General features: G+C 55.9%; 1 protein-coding gene across 1 annotated transcript in view; it reads left to right on the forward strand.

Moving 5' to 3' along the window:
- The window catches only part of LAMC3 (laminin subunit gamma 3), a 60,042-nt gene extending 35,028 nt beyond the window's left edge, over positions 1-25,014 (forward strand). The window contains exons 9-28 of the mRNA XM_033123745.1: positions 332-445; positions 2,283-2,475; positions 2,655-2,764; positions 3,958-4,176; positions 5,830-6,018; positions 7,392-7,637; positions 8,472-8,625; positions 9,272-9,414; positions 9,896-10,074; positions 11,395-11,536; positions 12,532-12,737; positions 13,114-13,190; positions 14,375-14,509; positions 15,648-15,795; positions 16,836-16,985; positions 17,429-17,531; positions 19,811-20,010; positions 20,493-20,639; positions 20,758-20,857; positions 23,346-25,014. Of these exons, the coding sequence (XP_032979636.1) occupies positions 332-445; positions 2,283-2,475; positions 2,655-2,764; positions 3,958-4,176; positions 5,830-6,018; positions 7,392-7,637; positions 8,472-8,625; positions 9,272-9,414; positions 9,896-10,074; positions 11,395-11,536; positions 12,532-12,737; positions 13,114-13,190; positions 14,375-14,509; positions 15,648-15,795; positions 16,836-16,985; positions 17,429-17,531; positions 19,811-20,010; positions 20,493-20,639; positions 20,758-20,857; positions 23,346-23,596 (3,206 nt within the window). The 3' untranslated portion in view covers positions 23,597-25,014. The remainder of the gene's footprint in view (positions 1-331; positions 446-2,282; positions 2,476-2,654; positions 2,765-3,957; positions 4,177-5,829; positions 6,019-7,391; positions 7,638-8,471; positions 8,626-9,271; positions 9,415-9,895; positions 10,075-11,394; positions 11,537-12,531; positions 12,738-13,113; positions 13,191-14,374; positions 14,510-15,647; positions 15,796-16,835; positions 16,986-17,428; positions 17,532-19,810; positions 20,011-20,492; positions 20,640-20,757; positions 20,858-23,345) is intronic.
- Positions 25,015-25,138: the final 124 nt, after the last annotated feature.

The following is a 25,138-nucleotide window of genomic DNA, read 5'->3' on the forward strand; positions in this document are numbered from 1 at the left end:
GGGGCAGTGCAGGCCCACAGGTCTGCCCATGCCCCAAAGAGAGCCAGGTCCCTGAGCTTTCTAGCTTCTCCTGGGGCTACCTCCCACCATAAGACCCCGCCCTGGCTCTGACATGGGGATCTGAGCTGCCCGGCTGTGGGCACCAAGCATTTGCTGGCACTAGCCGACTCTCAGCCTCACGTGGCCTGTCTCTAGAACATGTGAGGTTGTGCTCCTTGTTTCAGGTTGTGTTCAGGCCTCTGGGGGCTGTCCTTTGGACCAGGGGAAAGGCGTGAAATGGAGACCACCCTCCAGGGCATCATAGGGGCCTGTGTGTGTGTTTGCTGTCCAGGAGCTGATGATGGCTGGCGGGCCGGCAGAGTGGGGGGCTCAGAGCATCCCGCACGATGGAGCCCAAGGGGGCTTCTCCTGAACCCAGAAGATGAAGAGGAGCTCACAGCACCAGGTAGTACCTCCAGCGCAGACAGGGCAGGACTGCCCCGTGTGTTTCCTGTCGCTGCTCTGACAAATTACCACCAACTTAGTGGCTGAAAACAGTTTATCCTCTTAGTGTTCTGGAGGTTGGAAGTCTGAAATGGGCTGAAATCAAGGTGTCAGCAGAGCTGTGTTCCCCAGACGCTCCAGGGGAGAATCCGTCCCTTTGCTTTTCCCAGCTTCTAGAGGCCACTGCAGTCCTTGGCTCTTGGCCCCTTCGTCCATCTTCAGAGCTGGTCCAGTCTTTCTTTTATTGCATCACCCTGACACCAACTCTTCTGCCTTCTTCCATCTTTTAAGGACCTTTGTGACCACTTTGGGCCCAGCTAGATAATCCCTATTAATCTCTAAGGTCAGCCAATTAACAACCTGATGTCCACCTGCAAACTTAAATGGCCCCTGCCATGTGACAAAACGTTCACAGGTTCCAGGGGTTAGGACGTGGACACCTTTGGGAACGTACTTCTGCCAACCACATGCCCCACAGTGTCTGCTGGAGCCCCCCTGCTTCCTCGTCATGGCCTTGCCAACCAGGGCTCCTTCAGGCCACGGTCCCACCCTAGACAACCCTTGTGCACATCCCATTAGCCCCTCACCCCACCAGGCCACTGTACCCCATGCCCAGAGCCATGGGATTCCTCCAGTAGCAAGAAGTTCTAGATCATTCTGGACCACAGCCCCATCTATTAGGGCAACGCTGGTCTCCTAGAAATGATCACACCCAGAACCGGAAGACTGGCGTCCATTCTGAGCTCCTCTGTGGCCAGATTCAGGATCCACTGGTTCCCCGACCCAGTCCTGCCCTTCCCCTCCTCTCCAAGAGGAGCTGTGTGGATGTAGCACCCAAGGGCCCTGCAGCCAGGAAGCAAAGGACGTGGATCCTTGGGGCCTCATGGGGTAGAAACTCCAAGCTCAGTGGCCCACAAACGGAAAACTGTTCCACGGCTGCTTCATCAACACATTTCAGAGAAAGGAGTCATTCACGCAAGTGTTTGCTGGGCTCTATGTTGGGGGCAGGGCACACCGCAGTGGGCGAGGCCGGTGGACGAACTTACGTTTTTATTCACTTCCTGTTATCCCACGTTCTAGCAACACACACTACCTCCAGTTACTCATGAGTCCAGAGGGACTGAGGGCAAAAGGAACAGTGGGGCATCCCCTTGTTCCCTGTCGTGATTTCCAGCACAAGCGGTGGGCTCGTACCGAGAAATAACCCGAGTAAGAAAGGCTATCAGAGGCCTCCGTGGTCCTTTGTGTTTCTCAGTACTCCATTGCTGCTTTTCTGCTGGAAGCATATTCTGACCCAGTGGAAAGCGTGGCCTGTGGGGCCATCTGCGCCCCTGCTTCGTCCCCCGTGTGGACCCTTACCATGTCCTCTTTGAGCCTCACTAAACTCCCACGCCTGTGAGTCCATGTGTGTGCTGCCTGAGGCGGCGGCCAGGTGCCACCACCGTGCGGCTGGTGTATGTCACCTCTGCTCCCATATATTGTCCCATCAGACCTCACCTACAAAACCCACGTTCAAAGGTAAAAGCATTAAGAATGTCAAGACGGTGGCACCGGGCATTACAGCAGATGTGAGGCCCTGTGTGACTGCAGGGGTCGCACGTGCTGAAGCCCTGGCCGCAGCCTGGGCTGACGGGTATTGGGGGGCTGCCCTCAGCATCTGCTGTGCAGCAGCTTTTGGTTTCCTACTTGCTGTGCTTTTCGTCTTGTTTGAATGTTTGATTGCCAATAAAATCAATACAGACTTTTAATATCAAGTTAATTAAATGGAGACTGTCGAAGCCTTCTTCTCTTGTCTTCAGAGAAGTTCCTGGGGGACCAGCGGTTCAGCTATGGGCAGCCCCTCACACTGACCTTCTGGGTTCCTGCCGGGAGCTCCCCATGTCCCGTGCAGCTGAGGCTGGAAGGGGCAGGCCTGGCCCTGACTCTGCGGCACTCCAGCCTGTCTGGCCCCCAGGACGCCGGGCAGCCGGGGGAGGCACAGCTTGAGTTCCAGTAAGTGTCCTGCTCTGTCCTGAGAAGTGAGGCCGGGTGGTTAGATGGTCCCTGAGGTCCAGGCATACTCGGATTCCCCTGTGGTCCACGGGCTCTGGCCATCCCCACCCCTGCTGGAGGCTTCGCGGCCCCACCTGCCCCCAGCCTCAGGCTCTGGTTTGACCCCCTGCCCCTGCCAGGCTGCAGGAGACCTCTGAGGACGTGGACCCTCCACTGCCCCCCTTCCACTTCCAGCGGCTGCTCGCCAATCTGACCGCTCTGTGCATCCGGACCAGCCCAAGCCCTTCCGGTCAGTAATGATAAGGAGAACCCCAGAGCAGCTGGGCCAGGGCGCCTTCGTTGAGTCCTCACAGCAGACAGTTATTGTCCCCATTGTACCGTGAAGGACTCTGAGGCCCAGGGAGGTCGGGACACTTGCCCAAGTCACATAACCAGCAAGGCAGCAGGTGGATGCTAAGGACAGAGGCAGGGGCTGGACAGGTGAGGGGCCGGAGAATGGGCAGCTCTGAGCACCAGGTGTGTAGCCAGTGAACTAGCCGAGAACCACCGGCAGTCACCATTGCTGGCGGTGGGATCCGCAAGGGGCCCCATTGTGGTGACAACCCAAACGCCCACAGGTTTGCTTCCAGGGGTGATTTGCTGCTTTAGAGAACCTCTGGCTTAGACGGCCGGCTTTCCCTGAGACCTCCTCAAGTCCAAGGCTTGGCGGTGTAGCCCAAAATAGTTCCAGCTTCTCTTCCTCTTTGGAGCTGTGGTTTAATTGCCTTTGTCCCTATGCTCCCCCAAAGCCTCCCTGCTCCCCAGATCCCTCCGAGGCACCCTAGCTCAGGCTCCTGACAGGAATTGCATTTTCACTCTTTCCAGCAGCTTCTAGTACTTCCTTCTGTCATTCACTCAACCTTCAGTTAGGAGATGTGTACCAGGCACCGCCATGTTTTAAATGTTGATTCGTGCTGCCCGATCTTCCTTCAGAAAGGCTGTACCAGTCACATTCCCATAACAGGCGTTTCCCACTCCCTGCCTGCTGTGGAGGCCCCCCGGTGTTTACAGATCGTTGTGTACTCTTTCCCAGGGTTTCTGTGGGAAGGTTGGTCTGACAGGAGCTATTCTATTTCTAGAAGCAGAACCTTCTCAGTTATGTTTGTACATCCACATGCGTGAGCTCCCCACAGCCTGTCCTTCAGACATTGATCTTTACAATGCTTACCCATCTGAGGGTTGTGAATGGTGTCGTCGTTTAAATTTATGCATCTTTAATAACCCAGGAGAGTGAACATCTTGCCGTAAAATCCCCAGCCATACCCTTTCTTGTCCTGAAAATTGCCTCATTTTTCTTTGCCCTTTGACTGTTTTTTAAACTGATAATTGACCCATGAGCAGCCTTTGGGTCAATAACCCTTTGCCGGTTGCCTGTGTGACTAGGAAGGTTGGGGGGAGAACGTGTGCCTGTAACTCTCTTTCTCTCTCTCTTCTCGCTCTCAGGCCAAGTATTCTTGACTGAGGTCCGGCTCACGTCGGCGCAGCGGGGGCTTTCCCCCCCAGCCTCCTGGGTGGAGACTTGCTCATGTCCCAAGGGATACGTGGGCCAGTTCTGTGAGTCCTGTGCTCCAGGATACAAGAGGGAGACACCCCTGGGAGGTCCCTATGCCAACTGTGTCCCCTGCACCTGTAATCATCATGGCACCTGTGACCCCAACACAGGTGAGTTTTCTAGCACCCCACCCTCAGGCCACCTGGCTACACCCAGAACAGTGAGAGGGGTATTGACCCAAAGAGGGCCAGCTGTGTGCGTGTGTGCATGTGTGAGTGTCACTAAAAACAGCACTAACTAGATGGTGTCATCGAATGCCTCCACATCCTGGCCGCCTTTCTGTGCACCACACGATTGAATCCTGCAAACATCCCGGGGAATGCCAGGACCATTGCTGTCCCATCTTCCAGGCGAGGGACCTCGGCGCAGGGAGGCCGCACGGCCAGTAGATGGCAGAGCAGCTCCTCCCACAAGTTCACTGCCAGCTGTTCATCTCCACTTGCAATAAAGGAGACTGAGAGAGACCTCGGCGGAGGTCACTGGGCAGGAGGTGCTGGAGGAGACTGGACACTGACCTCTCTCCACACCACAACTCGGGCCTCTTACGGGAAGTGGGAGGATCAGCATCCTGCTGCCGTCTGGAGCAGGTGGGGTCTCTGAGAAGGGAAACGCCTGCTCTGCTTTTCTCAGGTTCCACACTGGAGCTGACAAAGGACAGCTGCCTGGGAATCAGCAGACTAGCCAGGGAGGGAAAGCCCACGTATCATGAGGGGCCTTCCCATGTTTGTGCCCATGGCAGGCATCACTAATCAAACCCAGATGGGGCCTCATAATCCTGCCCTGCAGTGCTCCAGGCAGACCCCACTGAGGAAGCAGAGTTGGCTCATGAGATGGGACCAGTTTGTCATCCCTCAGAGCCCCTGGCTGTGCTACGACTTCCTGCTTAGCAAGTCCTCATCTGTCAAATGGGCAGGGCGGCCACTGTGGGTGCTGGGCTGAGGCAAGCACTAATGGAAAGCAGGGCAGGCGTGACTGTTCTTCTTGGATGCCAGCCCTGCTCTGCTTGAGTCCCCGCCCTCACCCCCCCTACCTGGGTTTCCTCTCCTTCCCCCTGCTCTCAGCCCCAGCTCCTGGAAGTGGTGGTCATGCTTAATCCCTTCTCACCCAGGCTCCTCACCCAGTCCCTGGCCGTGGGGCCTCCCTTCCTCAGCACCCCTGGCTCTGAGCAGACTCCAGGTGCTGTGGGGCTGGAGAAGGGGGTTTGCAGGATCCACCATTACTAGAAACCAGTGGATAGGGAGCCTCCGGGATCCCACAGACCCCATAAAGGGGAGCCTCATGTCAGGGCCAGTGTGTCACTCTCCCTCTGGCCCCTGCAATTAACAGCACCTGGAAGGAGGGGACAAGGGAAAGTTGTGAGGGCAAACGCTAGCTGTGTCGTCTGTGGGTTTGGTTATAGGTTTGGAAAAGAAAATAAGAATGGTGAAGTCATAATACTTACATATGCCAGGGGCGGTGCGCCGCACTTTAGTTGCTTGGTTTTATTGAATCCTGATGGAAACCCCGTGGGGTCAGAGCCCATTTGAGGTTATGCATTTAGCAGGTGAGGACACCCAGGCGTGGGGTGTTTGATGGTTGCCCAAGTTCACACGGTGGCTGTGAACCTAGGGTAGACTCTTCATCCCCGCATGTCCACCTTGGAAGGATTCCCACACATTCTGCCAGGGACATGCTCCGTGACCCCCACCACCAGGAGCCTGCCTGCCGTCTTTGGAGCCTTCTGGGCTCAGGCAGGGGTAACCGGGTGCTTGTCTTGTTCTCAGGGATCTGCTTGTGTGGCCACCACACCGAGGGCCCGTCCTGTGAGCGCTGCTTGCCAGGCTTCTATGGCAACCCCTTCGCAGGCCAAGCTGATGACTGCCAGCCCTGTCCGTGCCCTGGACAGTCAGCCTGCACCACCATCCCAGAGAGCAGGGAGGTGGTGTGTACACACTGCCCCCTGGGCCAAAGAGGTGAGTGGCTCGTGCCCTGGGATCCTGCTTCTAACTGGGCTCCAGGAGTGGAGTCCTGGGTTTGGAGTGTGGCAGATGAAGGAGGGCTTAGCTTAGGGGTGGCAGGCCTGACGTGACCTCTAGGGACACTGAGTCCCATCGCCCCATAGCCAGGGCCCCAGGCTGCTGGGGGCTCCTGGCAGAACTGGGGCCATTGAACATATTCAGGTGAGATTTTGAAAATCCCCGTGACTGAGCCCTGGTCCCACAGAGCCTTAGTGTCTTAGACCGGAGCTCAGGAATCTGTTTTGCTAACAAGTTCTCTGGCTGATACATTATGGCAGAAAACTTCGGATTACACTTTCAGCTTTTAAACAATGTTACCAGGTAATGTGTGAAGCCTAAATCATCCCCAGCCCCGGTCTTCTCCCTCTTCCTCATTCTCACTCCAGGACTCAGGCCCATCCTAGACATCTGATATTTTTTTAAACAGCTTTATTGAGATATTAGTCATGTACCCTACGATCCACCCATTTAAAGTGTATAATTCAATGTTTCTTTGGTATATTCCATTATAATTTTTATAATCATGACTACATATGTAACAAAATTTACCATTTTAACCGTTTCTGAGAGCACAGTTCGTTTCTGAGCACCCAGTTCGTTGGTATTAAGTACATTCATGTTGTTGTGCTACCATCTCCACCGTCCGTTTCCAGAACGTTGTCATCTTCCCGAATAAACTCTGTCCCCATGAAACACCAACTCCCCACTCCACCTTCCCCTCAGCCCCTGGCACCTACTGTTCTACTTCCTGTCTCTCTGAATTTGACTATTCCAGGTAACTCATTTATGTGAAACTGTACAGTTTTTATCCTTTGGTGGCTGGCTGGTTTCACTTGACACAATGTTTCCAAGGATCCCAGACATCTGAGTCTAAGTTTGGTACCTGTGGCTGCATCAAGACAGCCCATTACATTGGTCCTGTCAAATTTCTGCTTTGCTGGGGACCGCTCTGACAGCAGGTCCCTGACAGCCAGCAGCGGGGCTGGGCGGAGGCCCCAGAGCAGGGATCCCAAGAACTGGGGGAGCAAAGCACAAATTATCTCACCCATATTCTCAACAGTCCCGTGAGGTCGCTGCCGTTATCGCCCCACTTTGCAGATGAGGGGCCCAGGTTTAGAGGCACAGTGGCTTGCCCCAGACCACACAGCCAGCTGATGGCCGAGCTGGGCCCTGCTCCCGGTATGCCTGGCCGCAGAGCCCCTGCTGTGCTCCACAAGGGGACTCTAGGGACACTTGCTTTGGTGCATGCCGCCCTCACCCTGTGGGGACCCAGCAGGCCTGCATTCCTCGTGCTTGCTCCTCCACGCACAGCCTTCTCCTTTCCCTAGGGCGGCGCTGTGAGATCTGTGATGATGGCTCTTTTGGGGACCCACTGGGGCTCTCTGGGGACCCGCAGCCCTGCCAGCAGTGCCAGTGCTCTGGGAACGTGGACCCCAATGCTGTGGGTAACTGTGACCCCCTGTCTGGCCACTGCCTCCGTTGCCTGTACAACACGACAGGCGCTCACTGTGACCACTGTCAGGAAGGCTTCTACGGGAACGCCCTGGCCCCTCGGCCCGCAGACAGGTGCATGCGTGAGTACCCACTGCCCAGGCCCACGGGGTGGGGATGCTGGGCCCCTTCTCCACCAGACCAGCCTGCTGCTCTGCCAGGCTGTGCACCCCGAGGCAGGTTCCTCACCTTCTCTGTTTCTTGTCCGGAAAGTGTTCGGTTTTCTCTTCTCCAGGGCTCCTCCAGCCTTGGGATCTGGTCTGTGATTTTTTCCTTTTCTGCCTTGATAATTTAGCGCTGAGCTCATGCTCCACAGTGAGCACATAAGACTGTCCTGGAAGGCCCGTGGCACTTAGCATGTTCCTCCTGCCCCTGGGCTTCAAGTCAGGCTGTGCCTCCTGGCTGAGCGGTTCTTCTACCCATCTCTACTGCCTGGGTTAGCACTCAGCCCAATGTCTCCCTCTCAGAGGGCTGCAGCGTACATCAGCCCATGGAGGCTTCTGGACGTGCTGCAGGGAGGGGCTCGGCCTTTGCCCCAAACTGGCTCCTGAGGCCTTTCTCCACATAGCACCTATCAGCACTCTGTTTTATGGGCCCCAGGGGAGCAGGGCTGAGTGATCCAAAACAGTGGGAACGGGTCCGTCTGCCTGTGACCCCCGACTGAGTCTCCGGCCTCCTCTCACACCTTCAGGCTCGGCTGGCTCAGAAGAGCCATCTGGACTGTCTCGCCAAGGATATAGCAAATGGGCTGAGATTTGAGCCTGGGCCTAGAGCCTTTTCCCAGAAACAGTCTGGGAGTCCAGGGTGACTGTGTCATCTCCGTGGGCTCCCCGTTTTCTCTGCCCCTCCTGGACCTCCAAAGCTTGAACAGATGCTCTGCATGGTTCCCCAACCCCCTTTCTTGCTCCTACCCACAGCCTGCAGCTGCAACCCGGGGGGCTCTGTCCATGAGCCGAGACCCTGCGACCCAGTGACTGGCCAGTGTTCCTGCCTGCCTCACGTGACCGGACGGGACTGTGGCCGCTGCAGCCCAGGCTTCTATGACCTCCAGCCGGGAAAGGGCTGCCAGAGGTGGGTGGGGTGAGCTACGGGTGCCCTTCCTTGGGTCTCACCCGATGGAAGAAAGCAACAGGGAGCCTCCAGAGAGGGGCCTGGCTTGGAACGTGCGTCCCAGGCCTATTGCCAGGTACATTGTGCCCTGCACCGAAGGGGGACAAAGGGACAGTCCCTTGGGGGTCAGACTCACAGCCCTGCCAGCCCAGGATCCAGGCCAAGAGAGCCCTAGGGGATGTCCGGGTGGATAGGGGGCTGGTTTGTCTCTGATTCCTTTCTTAGTGACACTGTCACTCAGTGACCTTTTTGGCCACAGCAGCACCTTAGACAGTGTCTTTGGGGAACAGTGGACTCCAGGGAAATGCCCAGCGAAGCAAACAGCCTTCTTCCTTATGTGACTTCTCAGACCCTCGAATATGCTAACTGCATCGTTACTGTTCCCACAGAGGGTTCTAGCCTCCAAGATGCATATGTCCCCATAACCTTTTCTTTTCTGTGGGGAGCATTTTGTGAGACTACTTCCCATGGCACAGCTTGGGGGAAGCTTTCTGACAGCTCCCGACATGCAGATGGGGCGTTGTCAGCAGAGGGCGTGATCTCCTAGCACAGGCTGGACTGGGAGCGGCCAGAGTTTACTCAGACCTGTTTCCTTCCCTTATCACAGCTGTAAGTGCCACCCGCTGGGCTCCCAGGAGAACCAGTGCCACCCCAAGACTGGGCAATGCCCTTGCCGCTCAGGAGTCGAGGGCCAGGCCTGCGACAGATGCCAGCTGGGTTTCTTTGGCTTCTCCATCAAGGGCTGCCGGGGTAAGGAAGCCAGGTCCCTTTTGGACCAGCTGGAGGGTGGGGCCTGAGGTTTCTGGGCAAAGAGGACCAACGGGGAAGATGACCACGCAGCAGGAGAGAGAAAGGTCAGTCACTGGCAGGTCTTCTCAGAGCAGCCATGCAAATGTGGAATGGCGACACGGGGGGCTCAGAATCTAGTCCCAGATGCCACTGCTAAATTCCTTTGAGCCTGGGGCTATGTGTCGCCTCTCTGGGCCTCAGTTTCCTCATTTGTGCAGTTAGACTGCATGGCAGCTCCTTAGGTCCCGGGGAACACTAGAATAAGTCAGCTTTTCATTCATCACCTCTGACCTAAATTGGTCTCCTGGGAAGGACCCGGGGATGTATTTGAGCTGCCCGGGGGGTCGGGAGCAGCTGGGTGTGAGCTGCACGGCGGGGCCTGGGGCTTCTGGTGTTGGGTGGCCATCAGGGTAACCGGCGCCATCTGCTGCGGCTCCCGCAGCCTGCAGGTGCTCCCCGCTGGGGGCCTCCTCAGCCCAGTGCCACGAGAACAGCACGTGTGTGTGCAGGCCTGGCTTCGTGGGCTACAAGTGTGACCGCTGCCAGGACAACTTCTTCCTCACGGCCGGCGGTACACAATGCCAGGAGTGCCCGACCTGCTACACCCTGGTGAAGGAAGAGGTGAGCCCACCCCATCCAGGCCCGTGCCACAGCCTGTTCATTCCATGCCCCTAGTGAGCGCGAGCGCTGTCCTGGTCACCAGGAACTAGCCTCTCATCCGTAGTTCTCGGGCCTTCCAGGGCCACTGGCTGCCTTCACTCTGTGCACACCCAGCCTCCTGGCCCATGCCAACCATGCCCAAGCCTCCCTTCTGCCCTTCCCCCACACCTCAGTAGGCAGGAGTTCTTGACTTGTTTCCTTACTGACCACCCAGACCGAGGTCACACTTTCTTAAGTTCAATGGGGAAGAGACCACAGATTGCCCTTTGTGGGGAGGGTCAGGAGAAGGGTGATGCCCGCTCTGGGGCACAAGTAGAATTTCGAGCAGGGTGGTGGTGTGGTGTGGGGTTCTCCTCCCCGCAGTCCTATTAGTTGTCATGCTCCCAGGCAGGTGACAGTCTCGGTAAACTTCAGTGTCTCCACCTCCAAAAGGGAGCTACTTCAGGCCTGCAACCGCTCACCTGAAACCGATGAGGTCAGCTTTTGGAATGATGGCACGGTAGAAAGATAAGCCGACATAAGCTGAATGTTAGGTCCTCCCCCTGCTGCACCTGGGCCGGCCCGGTAATCAAACCCGTTGATACATCTGCAGGAAAACACATGACTGTTCCCACCAACAGGGGTCGAGAAAGACCACAAGTAGCCTTATTCAGAACAGTTTTGCTTCCACATCAGTTCAGCGTTTTCTGAACCTGATTTTGCCATCAAATGAGGACTGGCAGGCCATGTGGTTTTTCAGAGCATTTTGGACTTTAGAATTCAGAAGAGGGCTCGGGACCTGAAAGCCCTGCCTCTTAGGGTAGTTGTAAGGTGAACATGAGCTGGTGCGTGGCTAGTGGTCACTCCCCGCTGGCTCCCAGCAGGCGCTCTGTAAATGCAGTGATTGTTCAGATGATGAAAACAACAGTGCTAGGAGATGTTGCATAGCGTTCTCACTCAGCCAGCAGGTACCCGCAGCGCACCTCTCTGCCAAGTCCTGGGAATACAGCAGGACAGACAGAAATTCTCCTGGGCTTCCCTTCCCCTCCCTCAGTAGGATACAGGTGTGGTCAGATGAATACATGCAAGTGTGTGTGTGGGAGAAGGGAAGGGACAGCTACAGAGATGGGGTGTGCAGGGCCGGTTCTCAGAGGTCTGCCATATCCTTAACTTCGAGGCCCAGGGTAGCATTTGGAGAAGGGGACACTCGGGCGGCAGGCCAGGCAGAAGCCAGCGGAATGTGTCCAGACAGTACTTCCAGGCCACCAGCCTCACGCACCTTTCCTTCCCTGTCCCCTCTAGGCTGCCAAGCTGAAGGCCAGGCTGACCTTGATGGAGGGATGGCTGCAGGGGTCTGACTGTGGCAGGCCCTGGGGACCAATGGACATTCTGCAGGGAGAGGACCCAAGAGGGGACATCTACCAGGGCCACCATGTGCTGCCAGGTATAGCAGGAGAGCACAGTGGGAGAGCAGGAGGCAATGGGAGAGATGGCTGGGCAGATGCCCCCTTTGGAGCCCTTCAGTCTGGTTTCAGGATCCTTTGAGGGCTCCTGGCACAGCCCCAGGGGAACCCCCTTGCTGGGAGAGCCTGTCTGACCCCCCTGATGGAGGTGGGTTCCTCCCATGACACCCCTTGGGGGGAATGTCTGTCACCCTGTTGTACTTCATAACTTCATCAATATCAATCTCTAACTAGAGCACCGGTCCCCACACCTGCTGCCCCAACCAAACTATCAGCTCAGTGAGGACCCGGCTGGGTTCCTTCATTCATTCACTCAACAAATGATCATTGGAGCTCTGTCCCAGGTGCTGAACTGGTAAAGCTCCTGCTGTCTTGACTGTTGGTCATTTTGCTCACGGCTATACCCCCAGCATAGAAAATAAATGAGTAAACAAGAAAAAAGACTGTTACCAAAGCCAGGTAGACTATGGCCCTGAGACACTGACATTTAGGGAGCATTGAAAGCAAATTGGTTATTTTGTGAAATTTTACGTTCATAAGCCAGATAGAGGTGAGCTGAGCACTTCTTAGCAAGACTAAGTATCGAAATAGGGAGCTCCTGGATGCTGCGTGTTAAAATGCCCATATTGACTCACACTGCAAGTTGCAGAGTTGACTGGAGGCAGTTTTACTGCTGTCTCTGATTCAGGAATTGCCTGTGTGGCTCTAGAAGGCCTGGGTTCCTGCCAGTCCTCTGTGGCTGACTTCCTGTGTGGGGGACGTTGGGTCATGATTTGCCTTCTCGGGGCCTCAGCTTTTGCATCTGTGTAATGGGGAGGCTCTTCCTTTGGAACTGGCTGGTGGTGCTCAGCCCTGGTGCTAGAGTTAAGCTGTGCTCAGGAAGAGTGGGGGCCACAGAGAGGGACCCCTGAGGGTAGAGACTCTAGTGTGAAATCTCAATCACTCTGTGACCCCCTGGACTGCGGGCTTTCTTCAGGATTCCGGGAAGCCTTCCTGGAGCAGGTGACAGGCCTTGAGGGCGCTGTGAAAGCCGCCCGGGAGCAGCTGCAGGTGCTGATCAGGAGTGCCCGCTGTGCCCAGACCAGAGCCGGGAAGACCTGCGTCCAGCTGGCAGACCTAAAGGCGGTGCTGGAGTCCTCAGAAGAGGAGATTCTGCATGCGGCCACCGTCCTGGCTTCTCTGGTACCCCAGGGAGTCCCCTCCGCCCACTGAGCCTGGGCTCAGTGCCATTGGCCTGCTGATCTTGGGCATGGCTTTCCCCTTTGGGGAGGCTCAGTTTCCTCATCTGCCAAAATGGGGACCTATAATGCCTTCTCCGCTGGTCCAGTGAGATAAGTTTGCAAGGAGCATTCCAAGCAAGCAGTGAACACTCAGAGAGTCATTGCTATTCTTTCCGCACTCTGGGGCTCTGCCCCCAGGAGACGGAGTGTGCAGCCAGCTTTGAGCATTTCTAAAGTAACTGGCCCTGTCTGGTTCTGCCCAGGGACTTAGATAGATGTAGCCCCTTGCCCTTCAGGAATGGGCCGTCAGTTTTCTCCTCTTTTCTTCTTCTCTAAAGGGCATTCCTCAGGAAGTGCCCGGCCAGCTCACCAACTGGAGCCACCTGGCCACCGAGGCCCGTGTCCTTGCCAGGAGGTGAGCCCCCAGGCCCTGGGGATGTGGTGCGGTCCTGCCCACACCATCATGAAGGGCGCCCAGCCCTTCTCCTGGGGGGTTCCAGGGTCAGGGTCAGCCCCGCCGGTGTCCCCACCCCCAGGAGTTGGAATCAGATGAGGACACAAGCTGCCTAATGGGGCTGGGGGGGGGGGAATGTCGCCACTGTGGGAAGGAGAGGTGTGTGAAGACAGCATGAGCACCTCAGAGACACTGGGCGTGGAGGGGGGCATGGGGTGCACCAAGGCACCTTGGCCAACTAAAGGCATGTGAGAGCATCCTCTGGCCTTTTAAAAATATAACAGCTTTATGAGATAAAATTCACATGCCATACAACTCACCCATTTACAGTGTACAATTCAGTGGTTTTCAGAGTCGTGCAACCCTCCCCACAATCGGTTTTAGGACATTTTTGTCGTGCACAACAAACCTTATACCCATTAGGCATCACTCCCCATTTCTCTTCAACGTCCCCAGCCCCCAGCAACCACTAACCTACTTTCTGTCTATGGATTTACTATTTTGGGCATTTCACATAAGCGGAGTCACACAATATGTGGCCTTTTGCATCTGGCTTCTTCCACTTAGCATAGTGATTTCAAGGTCCGTCCATGGGCGGCATGGACTTCATTCCTTTTTACAACCAAATAATATTCCACTGTATGGATACGCCATGTTTTGCTTATCTCGTCATCCACGGATGGACACTTGGGTCGTTTCATCCACTACCTTTAAGAAGCAGCTTAAGATCCCAAAAATATAGTTTCTGCAGCAGTTTTCCCCATTAATTGTACTCTTGGGACCTTAGACCCATTTTACAGATGAAAAAACAGAGAAGTGACTTGCTTAAGGAAACACAGCTTGGAAGTGATAGAGGCCAGGGTTCAAACGCAGGCTGTCTTAACCACTCTCTTCGATGCTGTCTTTGTGAGGATGACCATATAACTTATTGTCCAAACTGAGATTTTATGTCTGATAAAAGGCTCTATGACTCATCCTGCCAGGACATAAACTCTACATCACAGGAAGAGGGCTGTGGGTCCCCTGCCCATCAGTCTTTACTGTGCGTCGGGCAGAAATGGCCCACGCGTCGGGGGCGGGTGTGTTGGGGCCCAGGCCCCCCTCCTTGCGAGCTCTGGGCCATGTTCGTTGGGATTTCCATACAGTCACAAGGACACTGCCGCCAAGACCAAGGCCACTGCTTGGAGGGCACTGCTGGCCTCTAACACCAGTCATACGCTTCTCTGGAGTCTGGTGGAGGGCAGAGCGGCCCTGGAGGCCCAGCGGGAGCTGGAGGACAGGTGAGTGCTCCCAAGTGTGGGTAGGAGCTTGGGTTGGCCTCCTGGAGCCGACAGGGCCTGGCCAGAGCCTGCTGGTCCCAGACCTGGCTTCCTTCCCCTGACGGTCTGTGGCGGGTCAGGAAGTCTGGGGTCTTAGGCCCACTTGGTGGTGAGTTACAGGGACCCACTCACGCCTGGGGCTGCAGCTCCGCTTGAGAGAAGGGACCAGAACTTGAACAAGGAGGGCCCGGAGCAGCGCATTGCTCTCTCTCCGCCTGCATGTCCCGCAGCCCCACCCCAGGTCTCAGGGCAGCTCCTCTCGGGCACCAGCTTCCTTCTTCGCCTCTGCTTCTCTGATGTGGGTGGCCCCTTTAAATCCCTCTTGGTCAAAGGGTTAGTGGAGACCCACCAAGATCTTGCTGAGCCCCAAGTGGACTTCCTAGATGAGAGAATCTGATTGACCCAGCCCAGATTGGGTGGCCGGCCCTGAACCAGTCAGCATGGCTGGGCTGAGGTCACATGACCCACCTCCAGGGACAGAGGGGTGGTGCTGGCTCTCTGAGAGGGGAGGGAGCCAGGTGGGGGTCCCCACCCCATCAGTGCCCATGGTGGGGCGAGCTGGGGGGGTGGGTATGGACAGCTGGCAGGACAAGAAAGCTATTCTAGTTGGTTGATTATAGAACCTCAGGGCTATAGGGCCCCAGAGCAATCATGCAGCCCAGGAGACTGCATTTGCCTGGAGAGCCTTATGCCCAAGGTCACCCAAGGGCACAGCTGAGCTAAGACCCAGCCTGGGCTGTTGCCCTTCCCTAACACCAGGCATTTTCCCCTTCACAATTCATCCAGAGGAGCCAAACATTTGCAAAACGTGTGGTTCTCAAGTGGAAAGCAAGTGTGAGCCCTTCAGAAAAGCACGATTGAATTGAGTGAATGAAGAAACAAGAATGTGGTCCCTTTACTGCCTTTTCCATTCATTTGAAAGTGGCAGAATAGCAGCCAGTTTCCGAGGCCAGCTGCTGGGTACCAACCCTGCAGAGGGAGGCTGTGCCTGGGAACTTGGGAGAGGCCTTCACAGATCAGGGCCTGGGCGTGGGACAGTGATGGGGAAGGAAGGCCCTGTGCCCTGCTCTTGGGCCATCCTGCCTCTGTCTCCTCTCAGGTACCAGGAGGTCCAGGCAGCCCAGAAGGCGCTGGGCATGGCGGTGGCAGAAGTGCTTCCCGAAGCTCAGAGTGTGTTGGCCTCCGTGCAGCAAGTTGGTGCAGACACAGCTCTACACCTGACCTCGCCGGCTGCCCCTGCAGCCCAGGTCAGCATGGGGTGGGGACAGGGGAGAATGTGGCTGCTGGGAAACCAGTGCCGGCCAGGCAGAGGCAGAAGCCGTGACTTATTTTTAACTCCATAGCAGTCGATTCAAATGAGATAATCCGCCTCCAGGGCCGGGCGGAGCGCCTGCCTGGCACAGTTGGAGCACAGCCGATCTTTGTTGTTGATTACAATAATAATATAAAGGTGGGGCCTCTTCTACTTCACAGTGGCATTAGCAACGGCACCAGACGGACATGGGCTCAATCCCAGCTCCGCTGCTCCAGCCGTGACCTTTGTCAAAGTCTTTCCCTCCTGCGTCTGTTATTTGCAGGTGGAGATCACCCATTGGGTTATTCTAGGGCTGGGAGGGGATTCGTTATGTGCAGGGTGGCCCTCGGGGCGTGTCAGGCTCGGCCCCTCCGTACCTGCCACCCTGCCCTCATCACCTCTGGATAAATCAGCTCCATCATGTCTTCTCAGTAATCCTGAAATCCCAAAACTCGAGAACTGAACTTTAAAAAAAGACCAAGCATATACAAATGCACTTGGGACAAACCGTGAGTGGCACTTATGGGTCCCCGGCTGCTTATTGGGATCTTTGCTTCCCCTCCACGTGTGAAGGGTAATAATGCAAGCAGTACCATGTTTGGCCCTGAGGCTGTTTTCCCAGATGCCGCAGAGGGCGTTAGATAACGTGCAGTGCCTGCACAGCCCTGCTTCTCTCAAACCCGGGGATTCTGAGTTGGGAAGTACACCCAACCCCAAGGTTTCAGCGTAGGGACTGGGGGCTTTGGGACGGAAATGTAGATCAGGGAGCTCAGCTGACTTGTAGGAGGACGCCTGTCCAGAGGTTGCTGGGGCTGGGACCCGAGCCTCAAGACGGGGTCCCCAGCCTGCTGTCTTTCACCCTCACCCCTCTGCTTCCCTGTGTTCACCTGCCCATCTCCCCGCCATCCGTGCCCCTGGGACCCCTCACCCAGCAGAGGAGCCGCCCCGCAGACCTTCCTGCCTGGCCTGCCTGAGCCCTCCATCTCCCTGCAGCCTCAGAAGTCCTGGGCCAGGGACCTGGGCCTGAAGGTGCAGGCCGTGGAGAAGACGGTCACATCCAAAGAGCGCATGGTCACCGAGACTGCCCGGGCCCTCCAGGCCACTGCCCAGGCCATGCTGCACAAGACACAGCCTCTCACACAGGTGGGCTCTTGTACTTGGAGGCAGATACCTGGAGGAGGTTGGGGCTGCCTCAGGGGTGATCTGGGGTCTGGGCTGCAGGGGAGGGAGGAGCAAAGACCAGAGGTGCCTCCCCCCAAACCTCCAGAGAACCTCAGTCAGAGAACCTCCAGGGCAGGAGCTCCTGCTTTCCTGGGAAGTAGAAGTGTGAGAGGAGGCAAGGTGGACAGACAGACAGAAGGCTGCACCAGCAGCACCCAGGGCCACGCCCACCACTCTTCTTCAGCATTGCTTACAATGGGGATGGGTCTTATTCATTCTTTCTGTCATTCATTAGTTCACTCACCCAATATTTAGCAAGCACCTACTGTGCTCATAGTGCTAAAGCACACAGTTTGGCCTTTGCAGCCCAGAAGCAGGCAGCACACCAGGGGGCCACCTGCCCAGCCTCTCTCTTCTCTCTCCAGCTGCACCAGGAGGCCAGAGCCACTCTGACCCGGGCTTCCTCGTCCGTCCAGGCTGCCACAGTGACCGTCATGGGAGCCAGGGCCCTGCTGGCTGACCTGGAAGGTACGTGTGCCCTGCTGAGCCCTAGACTCAATGCCCATGACAGCCACCTGGACTTGCCTCAGCCAGGGCAGGCTTGGCTGCAGACGACAGAAGTCCAGTCATGTGGGCATAAGCCACATGGACAGTTCCTTCCATCAGAACCTCTCCCGTGGCTGCTTGTCTCTCCCCATATCATGTACCACTCACCGGGTACTTGCCCACGCGGCCATCCATCACCAGACCACATGCAGAGAATCTGATGCCATGGGCTGTCTACTCCTGGTCTAGTCCACTCTGGCTGGGGCTTCTGGTACCTGGTACAAATATGGCTGCCATGGTCCGGTGTTCAGTCGGGGCTACAGGGTGGATGCAGAGTTTCTCCTTAGAAGGGGGTGTGGGTTGATGCCAGTCCAGGTCTCTTTTGAGCTTTAGGAAAATGAGGCTAAGTGCTCCCATTTTACAGACAGATAGACTGAGAGAAGGAGTTGCTATCTGTCTCTGGGTCAGAGCAGACCTGAGTAGAAACCAGCCAGTTTCATGATTCTCTACCTCGGTGTCCCCTTGCATCATGTGATGTCCTGCTTACTCCAGAGAGAAGCCCCCTTGCCCTTTATTTCTGGCTCTGTTCCGATGAGCTGGTTAAGGCAGGAGCTCACCCTGAGCTCCTGATGCTTCTCGTGGTCTGAGACCAGAAGTCAGACCCCTGCTGTCACCTTGGGTCTACAGTCACCCTGTGCGACCCCGCCTGCTGCCCATAAGAGATGTGGCTCCAGCTGTGGGCCCAGACCCTCTGGATGGAGGGTGAGCTGGACAGTGCCTCCTATTCTCTAGGTTCCTCTGCAGTCTGAAGTCCTGGGCACCCACTGGTCAAGGACTTCCAATGGGAAAGGCGTGGCCATATGTGCTTGTCTGATTCGCGTGTAGAAAAATGTAAATTCAGTGATATATAATGATGGACTCGTAGGACTTTAGAATATGAGAATTCTAAGGTGAATGAATGATGCCAGGCAGGGGCCTCATCTGCCCTCAGCTTGCTTGCCTCCGGTGATGCTGTACTCACTACGTCACAAGGGATCACCTTCTCACTGTTGAATGGTTCTGAGAATAAGAAATTTCTTGTATGAAGAACTTCCTTACTCAATGGAAATTTGCTTCCTTGACACTGCTCGGTAATCCACAGGAGGATACACCTCAAATCTGTAATCCCAGGTCCTTTTCTCCGATCCCACCCCTTTTCAGAGGTACCCTCTCTTAGCACCAGTTGGCCTGTGCTCATTTGGCATTCAGGATGAAAGGAAAATTCACTGACTGAAATGTTGAACAGCCTTTCCCAGGTTGTGCCCGGGGCCTGTAGCCTACGATCTGCTCTGCTAAGGGAGGGTTTGTGTTCAAATAAGTTTAGGAAATGCGTTGTGCTATAGCCCGTTTCAGGCCTTACAGTGCACACCTTAGAATATTAAAGGCCCTGAGAAGTCCTGCAATAAAGAAACCTGGTTCACTTTATTGAAACTTAATTGGCACTTCTCCCTGACATTTATTAACACCCTGTGGGAATAGGACTACACAGAGTACACTTTAAGGCACATCAGTTTTGTGTACAATAAGCAAAGTAGATCTAATTTCTGGATTCTTTTCATAGAGCAATTATGTCATATTATGCTTGTAAAGATTAGAAGGCTTGATTCTTTTTAAAATTTGTCTTTGTCTATTGTCTCATTAGACAATAAAACCTATGTGAATTATATTTCCCTTTTTGTCTTGGCTGCTAGGAAGCTCAGAGGTAAATAAGGTATTTAGTACCTGCAATGTCATTGTCCTAATTTTCTGGCACTTCTCACTCCTCTGCATTCTGCCCCCCTCATCCCACCCCATTACAGGTAGCCCTCGGTTTCTCATTTTAATGGTCCAATTGTTGATTTACCTCTCTCTATAAAGCGCCTCAAAGCCTTTTGAGATATAGGTAGTACATAAAGACAAAGAGTTGCGTGGATTTTGCTGTTTCATGTGCTGTGGTTCCCCATCCCCACCATGGATGGGCCCAGGCGTTGACCACCATGTAATTTTGTGGCTTTAATAAGTATCGTGATAGAATATGACTCTTTATATTTACTGGGCAGTATGTCTCACTTTTTTGTCCCCTCAGCCCCCCACCCCTGGATAAGCCCGAGTAGGTTACACACAGATGTCATGCATCTCGAACCTCCACACGTGTTGTCTGAGGGTCAGGGGCTGGTCAGGCCTCTGGCAGGCTCTCCAGCCGTGAGCCAGGCCCCCTGATACAGCTTGGGCCGGCTTTGCAGGAATGAAGTTGCAGTTTCCTCGGCCCAAGGACCAGATTGGGCTGAGGAGGAAGGCAGCCGTCATCCGGGGCAGGCTCCTCGAGGACTCGAAAAAGAAGACCAAGCAGGCAGAGAGGATGCTGGGAAATGCGGCGTCTGTCTCCTCCAGCGCCAAGAAGAAGGGCAAAGAAGCTGAGCTACTGGCCAAGGACAGTGCCAAGGTCAGGGATACAGAAGTGACGACAATGGCATCCCTGCCTTCTGGGCCTGTGGGAGAACTGTCATGCAAGAGCTGCCCCTGCAGGCCTGCCCCCTTTCCTGGATGCAGTGCTGAATACCCCACCCTTACTAAGGACTCAGTGGGTCCCAGGCTCTGAGCTCTGGAGCTTCACATGGGTGACCCTATTGATTCCTCAGAAAATAGGTGTCACTGCTGTCCCTATGGGACAGGTGACGAACCTGAGGCCCAGCTGGTTCAGTAACCTAAATCACATAACCAGGACTCACGCCTCAGTCTGTTTGGCCGGACTCCCTAAACCTCCAGGCTGTTCTTTTTTTAACTGGGGCCAAGTTCTAATGGATGTGTCCGTCCCCAGCTCTTACTGACTGTTGCCCCTGTTGGCATGGTTGCCATAGTGCTTTTTACGTCTAAAAGGATGTACTCTGTTCACCCTCTTCTCCCTGCACTGCCGCCCACCCATAGCTCGCCAAGGCCTTGCTGAGGGAGGGGAAGCAGGAGCACCGCCGTGCCAGCCGGCTCTCCAGCCAGACGCAGGCCACGCTCCGACAGGCCAGCCGGCACGTGCTAGCCTCAGGTGTGCACAGACAGCAGCTGGAGGAAGCTGAGCAGGTACGTGTGCCAAGGCCTTCACCCATTTCCTCCTGGCCCCAGAGCCAGCCGGGAGCCACGCAAGCTCTTCTTCCTTCTTTTCTCCTCCTTTTTCCCTCCTCCCTTCTCCCTCCCGAAGGTGGGTGCCAGGCTGGGCGAGATGGAGCGGCATATCCAGGAATCACGTACCTCCCTGGAGAAGGACATCAAAGCATTGTCGGAGCTGCTTGCCAGGCTGGGTGAGGAGAGCCCAAGGCTGGGTCCTGACCCCTGGGTCCCTGGGGCACCTCTGGGGTCTTCCTGTGAGGCCCAGGCCTTGGGGAGATTTCCTCCTCCCCCTCATCTCCACGGCTTCCCCCACCCCCAGGCTTCTGGTCATTTATAATTGCCCCAGGCCCCCATGGGAGGCAGGGTGCCCAGAAGCGAGTTCAGTTTGTGCCTCAAGTGGCCACTAGGCTGGTGGGGGAGGACATGGAAAGCTCATCACACACAGAGCACCTGTAGATACCAGAGGAGTGGGTCAGCCCTCAGGGGTTGAGGGTTTCAGAGGAGAGAGAACATCACGGAGCCCGGTAGGTGCTGGTTCGGAATCAGATAGACTAGGATCCAGGCTGCCTCTCTCCCTTCGTTGGCTGTGAGACCTTGGGAAAGTCATCCTACTTCTCTGAGCATCAGTTTCCCCATCTGTGAAATGGGAGTAACAGTGGGATAATTTAGGAAGTGCTTGCTGCTCTGCGTTACTGGTATGCAGTGAGAGTCAGGAAATAGCGGGTCCCACGGAGGAGGTAGAATTTGAGATGAGCTTTAGCAAGGAGACATTTCCGATCACAGTGACATCACCCAGCAAGGCATGGAGGCCTCAGAGTGGGGGAGGGGCAGCAGGGGCCAGTATCAGAGCTGCTGGGCTGAAATGAACAGCATGCATTTTTAAGAAAATTGTGGTAAAATAGACATAACACAAAATTTGCCGTCTTAACCATTTTTAAACATATAGTTCAGTGGATTAAGTACATTCATGTGGTTATGGAACCATCCCCACCTTCCATCTCCAGAACTTTTTCCATCTTCCCACACTGAAACTCTGTCCCCGTTAAACACTGACTCCCCATTCCCCCCACCTCCAGTCCCTGGCACCCACCATCCTTCTTCCTGTCTCTGAATTTGACTACTCTACAGATCTGACATAAGTAGAATCTTACAGCATTTGTCCTTTTGTGGCTGGCTGATTTCATTTAAAGTAATGTCTTTAAGGTCCAGCATGCAACAGCACGCATTTTCAATTATCATTATCAGTAAGAGGGGGGAGGATCCCCATGGTCTGTGTTTTGGCTGGGGGCCAGGCCCACGCTGAGCTGCTCACACACGTGACCTTGTAAACTTCGCATTCTCACTTTTGGAGGCAAGGACACTTATTCTTGTGACATTTTGCAGACAAGGAAACTGAGGCACAGAGCGTTTAAACGATGTGCCCAGGGTCCCACAGCCCGTTAGTGGGGAAACTGGGGTTCACAGGACAGCCTAACTCATTCAGTGTGTCCACACACAGCCGCTAGTCCATACCTGATGCCACGGACTTGGCACTGGGCACCGTGCCCGGCACGGAACAAATGTCCTGCGAGGGTAAACCGCTCTGGCTGTTGTCGTTCTCATTCATTCATTTGTGCTGTCACAGTGCTTGACCTGGGGATGCAGGAGTGAATGGCAGACACCTGGACCCTGCCTCTCCCCCTGGGAGCCCCAGATAGGCAGTTAGAATGGAGGTTGTAACCTGATTCTGAATCTCCTCAAAGGCCAGGCTGTTTGGACTTTTCCTGTGGACAGTGGGGTCTCTCCAGGTCTTTTCTGAGAGCAGGACGTGCCCAGGCAACAGCTCAGCCCCCCTCTGCCTCTTCCTGCCCCCAGCTCAGCTCCTGCAGTAGCCTGCCATCCAACCCAGGCTTCATTCTGGGCCATGGGGAGCTCTGGGGCCCAGTGTGTGGGAATAGAAACCATTTGGGACTTATATCCTCATCCCCACCACTCCTACCTGGCTGAGCCCTGTCTTCCTGTTCAGTGTCACACCCTTCATGACAAGAGCCAGGTGAGGGAGGTAGCCTTGAATTCCATCACCACCACCGCCACCTAGTTCAAATGGGAGCACCTGGCCCCACCCCTTTGTTTAACACTTGGGAGGCTCCGGGAAGTCCTTAACCCCCCAAAATAGAGCCAATCTGTGCAGGGCCAGGGCTAGCTCTCCACTGCCTGCTCCCAGGCCTGCAGCCCTCTCTGCCCCACCTGCCTTCCCGCCCCTCTTTCTGAAGCCAGAGACCCTGTGTCACCCATGCGTCCTCCCACATCTAGCACAGACAGTCTCTAAATGCGTGCTCTTGGTCCATCGACATGGCTTTGGGAGCCAGTCAGCAACGGGGACCTCGCAGAACCCCTGCTTTATAGCCGAGGAAACAGGCTCAGGGCTCACCCAAGGCTGCCTTTTCAAACAACAGTAGGTACACCAACAACAGAAACGAACAGTTGCCCATTGCCACCCAGGGGGAAAGTTCCAGAGTCTGCACATGAGCTCGGTGCGATACCCAAACCAGACCCTTACCCACCTCACTGCACTGCCCTCTTGGTCCCTCACTTTCCTGGTGGATCATGGGTAGTCAGAACCCTGGAAGGTTTGGGCTGAGCAGGCTCCTGGGGCCTGCGGGGAGCTGGCTCACACGGAGGCTCTCTGCCCCTCTACAGGCTCGCTGGACACCCACCGAGCCCCAGGCCGGGCCCTGAATGAGACCCAGCAGGCACTGCAGCGCCTGAGGCTGCGGCTAGGCCCACCCGGGGCCCTGCAGGGGAAACTGAGGCTGTTGGAGCAGGAGTCTGAGCAGCAGGAGCTGCAGATCCAGAGCTTTGAGAGTGAACTCGCCGAGATCCGCGCCGACAAGCAGAACTTGGAGGCCATTCTGCGGAGTCTGCCTCCGAGCTGTGCCAGCTGGCAGTGAGGGCTGCCCAGGCCCCTGCTGTGCCCCCGGCCCAGGGCACGCGCACTCCCCCACAGCTGCGCCCAGAGCTGCTGCTGCGTGCCCTCCCCCACGTGAGTCCGTGCCCATACCCCTCCATTCCACCGGAGTGAGTGTGCATTCACGGCCTGCCCGGGAAGCCACTGTGTACAGTCCCCCCAAGGACACATAAACACAGCACAGGCCCAATAACACATATACACATGCACATGTACACGTTGTGGACACATGCCCGTGTGTGTGGTGCACATATGTGCACAAGTCCATCTTTGCACGTACACACATAACAGCCAACGCCCAGCTTTTGATGGAGCGCCAGCTGTGGGCCATCTAGCCTCTTGTTGCTGGGGAGTTGTGTTACATGCCTTGTGGCATAAAATGCCCACTGCTGCCCCTGAAAGCAGGGGCCCAGGCATGGTTGGTACCTGGGAGGCTGAGGGGGGCCATCCACAGAGATCCAGAGTGACTTTAGCTAGGGGGTGGCCCGTCCCTGCAGGCGGGCCATCGGCTTCATAGATACTTTGTTCTCAGGGTCCTGGCGCCTCTTTCAGCCTGTGGCCTGTCCAAAGAGCTGGACCTCAAGGGCCTGAGGGGCCTGGGTCAGGAGGACTCAGGTCGCAGGGAGCTCCCCTTTGTGACCTCGCTGATCAGAATGGCCTCTGACTGGCACTTCCCGAACTAGGCCTGTGGCTCTGGGGCCCCACCTGCCATGAAGGAGGTCCCTGCTGGGCCTGGAGGCCTGGCTGCTTTTTCAGTCTGTCCTGCTGGGGACTCCCCCTGTGGCCAGGCCCCCTGCTGGCCTCTGTCCAGGATTCCCTGGCATTTCCTCCTGGCACTCCTCCCCTCTCCCGGGGCCCTTTTCCAACAGACAGCAGGGCCTTGGCACAGGGAGGATGGGTGCCTCAGGAGGCCCAGGTCCTTCCCACAGCTCTTCCTGCCCCTGGGGGTCGCGGGGCCTGGCGGCAGCATGAACCAGTTCTGTTTAATGTGGAAATAAAGGGTCTTTACGAGCTGGGTGATGTGCCTTTGGTCCTCCCGTGCTGGCTGGCAGAGGGGCCCTGGCTACGGGTGCACACGTGGTACACGCTGGGTGTGTGACACACCCAGAGCCCAGGCAGTGAGTGGGAAGAACGTGCAGTAGCAGGAAGGTGACAAGAGCTGAGCCCACCGGCCTGGCCAGGGTCTTCCTACTGGGGGATTTGGCTGGGGTCCTGCCTCCATAGGCACTTGCCCTCACCTCTGCTCCAGCAGGCTCATCAGGCAAAGTCTAGGGGCTGAGGAGTTTGAAGGGTGGGGTACAGAGAGGTCCTCAGCTGACCTCTGGTTCAGGCTGAAGACACCGAGGCAGGAAATGAACTCAAAAGCAAGTGTCCAGAAGCACAGAAAGGTTCAGGGAGGGACACTGGTGAGGAGGAGTAGGGCTTTGGGTCAGGTCCCAAAGGGTGGGGAGACAGAGGGGAACATTCCAGGCAGGAGGGTAGGTAACACCCCAGGATTTGTGGGGGGGGAGGGGCTTGGCCAGCA

The sequence above is a fragment of the Rhinolophus ferrumequinum genome, chromosome 12 (genome assembly GCF_004115265.2).
Source record: "Rhinolophus ferrumequinum isolate MPI-CBG mRhiFer1 chromosome 12, mRhiFer1_v1.p, whole genome shotgun sequence".
NCBI classification, from domain to species: domain Eukaryota; kingdom Metazoa; phylum Chordata; class Mammalia; order Chiroptera; family Rhinolophidae; genus Rhinolophus; species Rhinolophus ferrumequinum.